This window comes from Rattus norvegicus, chromosome 2 (assembly GCF_036323735.1).
Source record: "Rattus norvegicus strain BN/NHsdMcwi chromosome 2, GRCr8, whole genome shotgun sequence".
Classification (NCBI taxonomy): domain Eukaryota; kingdom Metazoa; phylum Chordata; class Mammalia; order Rodentia; family Muridae; genus Rattus; species Rattus norvegicus.
The window spans coordinates 41,287,184-41,299,698 of record NC_086020.1 but is presented as its reverse complement, the minus strand read 5'-3'; the positions used below and the strand labels follow the sequence as shown (position 1 = coordinate 41,299,698).

General features: G+C 42.7%; 1 protein-coding gene across 5 annotated transcripts in view; it reads left to right on the top strand.

Moving 5' to 3' along the window:
- Ndufaf2 (NADH:ubiquinone oxidoreductase complex assembly factor 2) overlaps positions 1 to 12,515 on the top strand; it is a 111,755-nt gene that overhangs the window by 81,197 nt on the left and 18,043 nt on the right. For 3 of the 5 annotated variants that reach the window (XR_005500620.2, NM_001399052.1, XM_039103501.2), the window contains one exon: positions 2,844 to 2,884. The exons of 1 other annotated variant lie outside the window; for it this stretch is intronic. Coding sequence is in view for 2 of the 4 variants with exons in the window: in NM_001399052.1 (NP_001385981.1) it covers positions 2,844 to 2,884 (41 nt within the window). In the remaining 2 variants the exon portion in view is untranslated. Of the gene's footprint in view, positions 1 to 2,843; positions 2,886 to 12,515 lie in introns of those variants that run through there. One more of the 5 variants, XM_039103503.2, reaches the window with a different exon arrangement.

The window sequence follows — 12,515 nt, the reverse complement described above, 5'->3', positions numbered from 1 at the left end:
CATTTCCCTTAAAGGACCAGATGGTATTTTGGGCTTTGTGGGTCATTTGGGCTATTACAGTTGCTCAATTCTGCTTCTGTAACCATAGATACAAATCAGTATAGCTGTGTTTCAATAAAAGTTTATTTATAGACAGTGAAAGTTTGAGTTACTTATAATTTTCATATGTCATGAGATATGAATCTTTTGACTTTTTTTTAAAAGTCATGCAAAGATGTAAAGACTGAGTTTAGCTCGAGTCTCAGATTTGCTGAACACTGTCCTATTGGTTGATTGTTCTGAACTAACTTTCTAATGTAAACTGAAGCTGAGAGGTTTTGGAAAGTTTTTAGAGGAATAGGGTGTATACTGAATGTCTTTAAATTTTATTTACTTCTATTTTATGTGCATTGCTGTTTTGCCTGCATGTATATGAGAATGTTAGATCTTGGAGTTACAGACAGTTGTGAATTGCCATGTGGGTGCTGGGATCTGAACCCGGGTCCTCTGGAAGAGCACTTAGTGACCTTAATCACTGAACCATCTCTCTAGCCCCACTGAATGTTTTTAAATCAAACCCCTTTCCTGGAAAAAGGTTGACAAATGTAAATAACTTATTTGGCCATTAAGAGGCAGCTGAAATGTTGTAAATCACTTCTTTTCTACGACTGAATACGAGAAGTTTTGATTTAATTGCTAAGTTAAATTGCTAATTTGATTTAATTACTGAGTTAATCTTCCTAATGGGCAAGAACTATTATAATGAATGTGGGTACATGTTGGGCACATATATTCAGCAAGTCTCGAGTACCTACTCCTCAAGGCACTTGCCTGACAAATATTTCTTTTATCGATGCACCCTAACCTTAGTCCTATAAAATCTGGACTGAAAAGCCCAAGAGAGTAAAATAGGGAACACAGAACAAAAGAAGTAGAAAGGTTTAAAAACTGAGTAGGGGTGTTGGACATGGACTGTGTTGGAGATGCACGCATGCATCAGTGCAGGAAAACTCGAGACAGCAGTCACTCCAGTCCACGGCTGAGCATTCCAGTTCCACACCCACAAACCATACAAAACTAGACCTTGCAGGAAGGTAGGTCAGATGCTACTATTTGTATGGGGGAAAAATGGCAGTTTGGTAAAGCTGATTTGAAGAGAGGTGTCTGCTCAACAGACTGCCTTCCCAGTCAGTTCAGCATGTTTAATTCCCAGCCTGGTCCGCACTAATTATATAGCCATAAGCAGTTGCTCTGTCTGTCTGAGCCTTGGCTCCCCGGTGAATAGAGTGGGGTCTACAGTTTGTCCTTTCTGACATGGTTAGGCATGCAGCTAGCCCTCTTCCTCTCCCAGTGCCCTTTACTGCTAAGGTTTGACAAACTCCAGAGACAGGAGCCAATCTGACTCAGTTCCACCATTACTACCTAATCTTCAAACCTAGAAGATCATTTAATTTCCCTATAAAATAAGGAAACTCCACAGTTTCATAGGGAAGACTGAATCAACAAAGCAGAAAACAGTGGTTTTTCTTACTTTCTAAAGACTACATACCCACAGTGAGTTTCTTTCGAAATCTCCTGCAGAACCTCACAGGCCAAGCAGGAGTTACTGGATCTTTGCTTTTAAAAATCACTTATTAAAAGATTCACAAGGCCGGGTATGGTGGCAAGAGGATCACTATGAGGTCAAGTCCAGCTTGGTCTACATAGCCAGCCATAGCTATATAGTGAGTGAGACTCTATCTCAAACAAAAAGAAAAAGCATAGGTGTATTGAATAATAAGGATAAACATGTCTATATTCTAAACAGTGAGCTGAATATATAGGTAAGTAATAAATATCATATAGCTTTGTAACAACCATTCACTGTGGATACCATTATAATTTCATCTTAGAAGAAACATCTGATGCTTAGAAAATTTAAAAAAGGTCCTGGGCAACATAGAAAGGAAGAGATGGAGCTGAAAGTCCGACTCCAGACTGTGCCTAGTAGCTTTTCTGGAGGCAACTGATCCATCTTCCCTTTGCTGCAAGGTCTACCAGTAGGCACTTAGCCAGTGTCTGCGCTCGAGCTTAGTAGCTGGCCTCCTGAGCCAGCGAGCATTGGAGTGAAGACTGATAGAATTCTCCAGCCAAAGAAGGCAGTGCTCACTACAACAGAGGTGAAGGAAAACTTCTCTAATAAAACTTTTCTGATGCCTCACAACCATCTATAATGAGAGCTGACGTCCTCTTCCGCTGTGTCTGAAGACAGCTACAGTGTACTTATATATAATAAGTCATAAATCTTTTTTTAAAATGTCTAAGTCCTTGATAAATTAGGCATTTACAAGTTTAGATTTCCAGAATAATTTTGACATTGCCTTCAACTCTATTGTGTTGTCCTTTGTACCATAAATAGACTAAATTGAGTTCAGGTGAGGACATGGCACCATCCGCCTGATCTTCCAGTGCGTCTCTCACAGCGTGAGCCACCGCCTGACAGTGTGCATTTGGTTTGTTTCCTGCAGCCCACTCCACAGTGCATGTGCTGCACTGGACGAGGCACCCCTTCTGCTCACTTCCTCACTAAAGCTCTAGCATGTGGAGCAGCACATCCTAGATGTTCAAAAGTATCTTCTAGTCCTGAGCAAATAGAATGTTTATGTATGGCCAACAAAATGGCTCAACAGGTAAAAGCTCTTGCTACTAAACTTGAGGACCTGAGTTCCATGCCCCAAAAGCACAAGATGGAGGGCAAGAACTGACATGGGCGAGTTATCCTCTGACCTCCTCCACACATGGCGTTAGGCACCCCGCATCAAAATAAATAAATCGTTTGGATAAATTGTGGAAAACAGACATTTAAATGCTGTTTTTTGTTCTAGCATGGATAAGAAGAAAAAGAAAGACTCCACCTACTATGGAGGTAAGAATGCATGGGAAATAGTGAATGACTTACGTTTCTAATGCTGTGTCTTTCAGCTGAGAGCTATACTACTAAAAGCACATACATTCTTGGGGAAATATAGCACATCTCAAAGTATTAATTTTATTCTGTGAGAAATAATTCTTAAGTATTTCTAGTAAAATAATATATTAGCATTGCATGGTAATAAAATATACAACAAAAATGTAAACACATTTTCCTCTTGCATTTTTATTATATTTTTCTTTATCTTGATGATTTCATACCTTCGTTTGATGAAATATGATCATATCCACTTCCTGTTTTTCTCCTCCCACAACTCCATCTAACCCTCCTGTCATGCCCCTCTCTTGACCTCATGTCTCATTTTGGTTTTCTTCTCTCATCCATTGAGTCCTTTAGAGTTGCCCAAATGTGGATGGTTATGAAGCTACCCATTTGAGCACAGGAAGCTTACAAGGGACCATCTTCAAGGGAAAAGGAAGCGCCCTCCCTCTGCGTCTGGCATGTGCCAGTAGCTTCCCATTAAGGGGCGGGACCACAGGATGAGAGCGGCCCCCATCTCTAAGTATAAATGTGAATATTTTAGAAGGCAGTTCGGCTGCATAACTGCATAAGTACACATCATGTGTAACTTGTCAAAAATATGGAGAACACATTTTAACAGGAAAAAACAAAAAACCACTTTCTAAGCCAGATGACTGTACTCAGAAAGCCAGGGCAGGAGGAAGGCCACCCTGAGAGCCTTGGGGACATCAGTCTTTTAAATTCTTTAGAATAGTACACGTTTGAAGCCTAGTACTTTGTTATAAACTCAAATACTATGAAGTTACTATTTCTCTCCTGCCAACTGAAGGGTGAAGGGATCCATTTCTAGTACAGTTCTTGGGGTGCTCTAAGCAGTGGGGGGTCAGCTTCCTCCCAAAGCGTCCCTTCCTTCCCGCCTGACCTCCCTCACCTGCTCTGCCCATCCTCCCCAGAGGAGTGCCCTGCAGTCTCAGGCTTAATGTTTGCTCCGGTTGACATGCGCTGGCCGACTACCTGCCTGTATTTAACTCCTCTTCATTAAAACCCTAGGGTTCCTCTCTGGACCTTCCTCTCCTCGACTCCTTAACCGTCAGATTCAATAACTTCTGTCTTGTATACCCCGGCCTGGACACCTGGACAGGCCCTTGGAGCTTAGTGTTCACATTCACTGTTGCATTTTTGCATTGTAATCAACTAACACGGAGCTTGATTTGTTCTTGTGAAGTTAGATTTTATAGACAGATTTGAGAAATGAGCTTGAGTTTCCATCCAGCAATTATAAACTAACCTTGTAAAACACATTTCCAAGCTGAACATTGCCTGCTCCGTCTTCAAAGAGGTTCATATTCAGCTACTGTATGTCGGTACGCCCAGCACGCAGGCTTCAGTGCCGTACAAAGTGAGCTCTATTTCACCAAGCTAATGAGGTAGACTTTTTCTGACTCCTACTCTATTAGAAGCCATTAGCAGCGAATGTTTAAAAATATTGTTCTCTTCAGACTAACAGAATAGTTGGAAGCATAATACAGTCTTATGTTTAAAAAGTGATCGTGTTTAATGCTAATTATTGACAAAATGCATGATGATTCAGGAATATGTTTACAAACAGTAAAAAGTAAAGCTACAATATTAGCAGTCTGCCTTCTTTATTTTTAATGTGCACTTCATACAATGGAAAAGGGAGTTCAAGGAACCAGTTAGAGACAGAACAGTCAGAGGTGCTTGGAAATGGTGCTGCTCTGAACTAAGGGGTCAGTGATGTGTAAGAACGCTCAGCATGGCTCTGACTGTTAGCTAGACCATGATCTGAACTCTGGGCTGGAGGCTCCAGAGACCCATTGTTGTCTAGGCTGAAGGTTGTTTAACTCTCAATTGTGTGGTCTTGAAATGGTTACCAGAACTCCAAGTACTGGATTACAGTGGGAAACTATCAAAGTGGGGGCAGCCGGAACTTGGTTAGTATTCAGATGAGGGGAATTGATGAACTAAACTCTTATTTAGTATTGCCTATTCTGTCCACCTTACAACCGACACAGTCTGACCCACAGCAGTGCACGCGCTTGGGAACTCTTGTTACCGTTGCCTCTCTCCATACAAGGCAGAGCCTGATAGGTTGGAACTCAAAGTATCAGGTGCTGGGTAAGGCTTCGCTCTCACTGCTGGGGACCTTGTTCATCTGAATTGTCTGCCAGCGTCTGTCTCTTGAGTCTCCTCTTCTCTTCTCCCATTCTGAGTGACAACCTTCTTGTACTGTTGGTTTTGCAGTTTAACATTCGGAGAGGAAGATTGCTTCTGAGTTCTTGAGGCCTCTTTCAATGTTGTCTTCAAGTAACCGATTATTGAGTTAGCGAGCTCTCTGCTTGGTTATTAGGCATATATGTCCCTACTTTCCTACTGACTTAAACTACAGAGATGCAGCTTATGTTCTTGAGAAAAGTGTAGCGCGTTCACATTCTGGGGTTAGCACCATTGACTAAGAATGCGTCAAGTACAGCTGATTATGAACATGGGTGAATCTCAGAAAACATGGAATTGTACAAACAGCTAATCACAGGAGATTCCGTTTTGTGTGATATTTATGCTAACTTGGAACTAGGGGGAGATAATGGCATTCTTAAGGTGGGGAGTTAACTAAGTACTTCCCATTTACAATAGAAATGACAGTGACAGGATGCATTTTAAGATGACATCTATGCTTTGGGAGCTAGAAAGCACACAGACACTGGTAACAGCTCCGACAAAACTCTCAGGAAGTGACCCAGTGTGAGCACAGACCTCAAAGTGTCCGCAGTCTTTGGAAACTGAACATGGGTGACCTGGGCTAAAAACCAGGAACTGATTGGAAAAATTTTAGCTGTAATTTGCTGCTGGCCATTTCCTTCTATCAAAGTCATCATTGATTCAGGGAAGAGTCATCTACAGATACTAAAACTCTTAGATCCTATGCTTTAGCAGGCCTAACGGTCTGAAAGCATAGAACCATGAATTACTTATTACTTACAAAGGGGAACTAGACCTTCTTACCAGATAAATCTGGCAGACAAAACCCTAGTCAGATGGTCGAATGTTTTGCTAAGCCATACAAAACTACTGTTATAAATGCCTTCTTGTTTGGGGCATAGAACATAGCATCATCCATAAAATAATCCACAAAACGCCTGACCCAAAAATAACATGAGAAAATGACCAGAAAACCTAAAACATTCCATCCACCTTCAGACCTGTCACGTCAGTGTCATGGACAGCTGAGGTCGGGAAACCTAACATCTCAGTGGGGTAGGATTTCGCTGTGAAGGATAGAGATAACTGGTGAAGTTGAGGTCTGTGCCATGTATTAGATAATAACAGTGCTACATCTGCAGAAAGGATGCTGGTGAATTCCCTTTGTGGTCGTTTACACAGGCAAGCTCTCCTTCCCTTCCAGCTGGAAACTCCAGGTTCCTACTTGTGAAGGAGAAAACAGTCCAGTTAAAAGTATTCATGCAAAATCATGTAAATATTGAATACTGATCTGTAACTGCTGGCTGTAGGGAAACAAGGGCAGGGTAACTCATTTCTAATTAAAAGGAGTTAATGCACAGAGCTTAAATCCAAAGAGCAAAGGTGTGATGTAGTGTGTCATGGCCGCCGCAGAATGCGCAAGAGCAGAGCCTGCTGTGTAGTGCTCTTCAGCAGTTCCTCGATCCTTGGGTTGGCCTTTGCAGTCTGTAAACGGCAGGAGAGCACTGGGTTAGAGCCCGTGCTAGCAGTGCTTTACTAGCACACTTGAGCCCCCACGGTCATCCCTAGTCCTGCAAGCAACCATCCAGAATCAAGCAAAATGTCCAAAGTAGCTGATTTGAGGGAAGGGATGATAATATTTTTCCTGACAAACATTTTGTGACATTAGTCCTACAAACTTCAACTTAAGAGAGAGGGAACAGGGAACCAAAAAAAAAAAAAAAATAGTTTTGTTTTGAAATATAGGCTCTTGCCCTGTAGCCCAGGTTGGCTCTGAACCAGAAAGAGTTTTCCGGTCCTCCTCTCCTGGCTTCTGGCATTGCTGGGATAAGTCCTGTGCAGTGCTACACATGAGGAGTGGCTGGCCTTCTCAGCTTAAGCTCTGTGAGCCAAACCATTCTGCGGTAGACTTAGGAGTCACTGCAAACACTCTAAGTAGTTGTAGTGTGAAAACAGTTACAGGCAGCATATCAGATTGTGGTTGTATCCAATAAAACTTTACCAAAACAGTAGGCCAATTTTCACATTCTGTCTGTATGTGCAGACTTACACACACACACACACACACACACACACACACACACACACACACACACACACGCATAAGCACTCTTGGCCTGATGGTTGTCATTGGTCTCCATTAACTTTACTATGAAAAGTATTGACTCTTTAAAGGAAAGCTTAGCCTTAGTCCATGCTGCCCCTCACCATGGGTTCTTGCTTTGGGGTTAAAACCTCCAGGCAGCACAGAGGCCATTAAAGTGTGAATCTCACCTGAGGGAGAATTCCTTGAGAGCTAAGAAGAGACAAAGCTTCAATAAAAATGGCCAGAGTTCAAGACATTGTTTTCATCCAGGTCACAAACTCGCAGCAGGCTCTGTCCGCCCAGCTAGCTAGCTATCCACTTAGCATCCTAAGTTAACAATCAGAAGTGCGAAAGTTGTCATGGGCACGCATAACAACACATTTATTTGAATTTTAAAATTAAACCAGACTTTTTCCAACAGAGTAAGTCAGATTCGGCTGATTGGGTTTGACAATCAGGACTAGCTTCCCCAATTAAGTTGTATGGCTATATTTTCCATAAATTGAACAAGCTAAACTGAAGCTCGAGGCCTTAAAGAATATTTAAAACCTGCCTTCGGTGTGCAATCACTACTGATGCAGGCTTTGCTATTGATTGTGCCAACTGAAACGTGATGTGTTTTGAAAAGTCTCAGGACATCAGAGCACTGCTGCTGTTGTGGATGTCAAGACACAGTAAAAGCATTAAAGCATGCATGAGAGTGACAGGCAGGAAACATGGGGCAGTTGTTGCTGAAGGAGAAAGGAGGAAAGGCCGTCGAGGGCTTGTGTCATAACTGCAGAGTCTATCTAGCCATTTCATTTGATAGTGGCACAAGGACCACATTGTCAGCTCTATTGTTTTGTTCATGAAATAGTCAGTTTAGAGAGAATCCCGAGGGCTGCATTCATAGCTCAGCAGTAGAGTGTGGTCAGCACGCGCTGGGTTCAGTTCCAGCATAAACCAGGCACGGGGTGCTGCCACCTGTCATACAGCGCTCTGAAAGGACCGGAGGGTCTGAAGGTCAGGATCATCGCACCACACAATAAGATAAACAAACAAGCAGTAGAACAACCTGCAGTCACACAATGAAGAGAACAGGTTGAATCCCTGGTAGAATAATAAGAAGACATTCTTTTTAAATACAATATAATCTGACCGTGGCTCCCCAGCTCCCCACTCCTCCCAGGTCCTGCCCACCTCCCCAAATCCACACACTTTCTTCCTCTCATTAGGACTTCTTAAACTAATACATGAGATCTTGAAATTCAACATACTTAAACACTTAAAGAATTTTTCTAGAAACATATATAGAAAACAAATCAGCAGGACTTAATTTTTGAAATTCCTTCTAAAACCCAGGATGCTTACTTAGGTTGTTATTTATCCAGTTACCATCAAATACCTCGCATGTGCTTAAAAGTTAACATACTTTCTCTGTAGACTTCTTCTGTACCTACCAACCTGATCTAAGTTCATTTGACATAAGACCGTTATTTTAATGTCTTTTTGCCTCTTGTAAAAACTGAATTAGTCCAAGACAATAACCTGGATCTTAGTGCGGTTTGCACGGGAGTGGCGTGTGTTCTGTGACGGTGTCATTCTGGGATCCTGTACTTATACTTACAAGGCTGAAACGCTTGCTCAGCAAGACATTATCCAGCCCCTAGCATTTCTACCGCCCAAGGAAAAACGACATGCTTCACTAGGTTCACCGACATCACCATAGACAATCTTTGGGCATGCTAGTCCTTTGACTTCCATCGTACCTCGTTGGGCCTGGTCTCAGGTCAGGTGCAAAAGGTCAGGTGAAAGGTCAAAGGTCAGGGTTGGCTCCCGTGGCAGTGTTGAAGCTCTGCAGTGTATGCCTTCCACTGTGACTTTGCCTGACTTATTTTATCTTATTAAAATGTTAGTATTATAAAATAATCTAACTTTTTAAATAACATGTAATAAACTACCCCAAAACCTTCTGACCAGTTCGACAACTTTAACAAGATCACTCTGTCACAAGTGCTAGCCCTCCATTTCTAACAGACCCCGTTGCCTATGTTCCGCTCTTAGCTACCACAATAAATGAAAACCCATAAGTTCACATGCAGCACACAGACTGAGCACTGGAGATGCTAGTTCTCCCTGTGTGTCTTCTTAGGTATTGACCTCCAGCTCTGACTAAACAGGGAAAACGTAAATTCACCTTACTTCTTAGAGAAGCGTGGTAAGAAGTAGAAATGAATCTAGGGAGCGTTTGGAGTCTCAACCCTGGGTCTATGTTCGTCAGTGCTAAGGCTGTGTGCATCCCCGCCTGCAGGGGTGTCTTCTCTGGCTGTTGGAGCTGTTTGTCTATTTGTGCAAGTTTGTTGGAGGTCCCCCTCCTCTTCAAACCGTTGGCCTTAGGTGGGTTTCTTGGCTCTCGCTTTTCTCAGTGTGGGGAGCTGCTCCTTCACCTGTCTGTCTAAGCAGAGGGAAGCGTTTTATTCTTAGCACAGTTTCCCATCTCTTTTGACCTTTGTCTGACTTTTAAGGAACAGAATATAAAGGGGTTTTAAAATAAGTTGTAGGTGAGGTACTGTTTATTATTTTTAGATTTATTCCTGCTCAGATTCATTAAGATTCATCAAAACGTAGTAGGTACATATTAAATAGTTCTGCGTAGTTAACTAAGTCACACCATCAGTCAGGAAGTCTCACTTAGGTCTGAAAGGCAGCCTTAGATACAGATTGGGAAAGGCTCAGGAAGTTAGAATGGGGTAATGTCTCTAACTCCACACTTCTCTTGTTACTTCACCAAAATGACCTACCTCTCTCCACTCATCTTCTACACTAGAGAAGTCAGAAAAGCATGACTGATCAGCACTTCGGCAAGCTGTTGTGATCATCTGGTTCCTCCATCCTCACCTGTGTCTAGCTTGTTCTCTCTCCAACATGCTCTGTATAACTCTCCCAATAACACTGCTTCTTCCCCCTCCCCCCTCTCTCTCTGCACAGCTCTGTTAAGTAGCTTCCCTTTCCTCTCTCTGCCGTGAGAGTTGGGCAGGTCCTATTCTGTCAGTTCTTTCTCTGATTCATCTCTCTGACACTCAATAAGACATCACTTCAAATGTGGGTGCTTCCTTGTACAGACTAACTCTACCTTCATTGTTCGGGATTAAAGGTATGTGCTAAGGGTGAGCTACACCACAACTACAAACAGGTTTTTTCCAGAAATAAGTGTAATCTCAGGGTTCATAGTGTGATCAAATATCCTACGAAAAAGGATCACCTCAGATTTTATTATATTGTTAGGCATGCTTGATTTATTCTCAAAGATGGCTTCTGCTTGTGATAAAGTGCTGAGCATGTGTTGACCCTGTAGCAGTGGGAATTTGTAGCAGTGGGAATTAGATCTTTTTTTTTTTTTTTTTTTTTTTGGTTCTTTTTTTCGGAGCTGGGGACCGAACCCAGGGCCTTGCGCTTCCTAGGCAAGCGCTCTACCACTGAGCTAAATCCCCAACCCGGGAATTAGATCTTTTACATATTGTTCTTTGATAGTTCGTTGTGTCTTTGTGTTCAAGTGTACTCCATGGCCTTCTCCACCTGCAGCCACTGGGATGCATTCTCACCAGGGTTCTAGACCAGCCAGTAGACGTGCTACCTAGAACAGGCTCTCAGTCCCTGTGGTGCATGATAGGAGATGAAATTACTGGGTTGCATTTATTTTTCTTTTTAATGAAGTAGGAGGTACACATAGTAGAAAATTGAGATGACAACAGTTCTCTAAGAGTAACTCAGACATCTGATTCGCATGTGCTTGGGTACAAGTAGCCTCATGTTATCTCTCACTCGGATGGACAGTTGCACTTACACTCTGGTCCCCAGGTGTCTGGCCTACAGCAAAGTTGTACCTTAAATGGTGTTTCTACAAGACTGAAACTCTGAGGCTGTCAAAGGGTGACAGTCTAAGATACAGGTATAGCAAGGGTGCAGGGTCAGAAAAGGTCCGAGAGTACAGGAAATACTGCCAGGAATTAGCAAGTGTGACTGCGTGTGATTCAGAAGATCCCAGGCTGTAGAGGGAACAATGAGTAGAGTGCAGAGACAGCCTGCAGCACAGGAAATAATCTTTGCCAACTCTAACTGATGGAGGATTGGTTGATCTCTAGAATACATAAAGAACTAGAAAAACCAAATTGTCTAATTGCAAATGGGCAAATGAATTGAGCAGATACTTCTCAAAGGAAGAGACACAAACAACCAATAAATGTTCGGGAGAAGTTCAGTGTTTCCCATCAGCGAATGTAAATTAGAACTGTGTTGAGATTCCACCTCCTCTCATTCCAGTCAGAATCACCAAATGTTGACAAGGATGTGGGAAAGGGGACTCTGGTACCATGCTGGAGGGAGCAGAAACTGGGGCAGCCACTGTGAAGTCAGTTTGGAAGTTACTCAGAATAACTGAAAGAGAACTACTGTGTGACCCAAAGGAATCCAAGTCAGTGTACCATAGTCGTGCACATCTGTGTTTCCTGCTGCACTGTTCACAATAGCCAAGATGTGGGGCTGGCTGAGGTGCTCATCAGTGCACGAGAGGATAAACCAAGGGAAGCTTAGAACAAGTGGAGTTTTATTCATCCATACAGAGGAACAGAATGATGTCATTTGCAGGAAAGTGGTCTGAACTGGAGAGCACCCTGTTAATGAAATAAGCCACACAATGCACATGAAAGAAGAGAAGGAACTGCGAGGACAGAGGATTATACGAGGTGAAAATGGGGCAAAAGAAGACAAAAATGCCATTTTATCCTCTGTGTGCAGAATCTACATCTAAGTACACTCATATAGCATGCACACACGTACACGCACACACTCGGGACCGAAGGTAGATTATTTGTGCAGGAGGAGAAAAGGGATGAGGAGGGGATGAGTGGTAAGAGAAAGGTGTAAATGTTCATGTGTGTGTGAGAGAGAAAAATCCCATAATGAAACCCACTATTTATATATAACAACAATTAATTTTTACAAATTAGAATTGAGTAAAGGAACTGCCCTTCAGTGTTTGGGCGGGCCTCTTCTCATCAGATGAAAACCCCAGAGGGAGAGAAGTCCTGATACTGCTGAGGGTGTGGGACGCACCTGTGTGAGGTGTCAGCATTTCACCTATGTGAGGACTGCATTGGGGGGAGGAGAGGCTGCACCTGTGTGAAGGGTCAGGCCTGCATCTGAGGTAGGTGTGGGAAGTCAGAAGACAACTTTTACCATCAAGGGAGGTCAAGGGGCCCCAGACCACTGTGAGTCCCAGGGATTGAACTTAGGTCATCAGACTTTCAATAGCAAACCCTT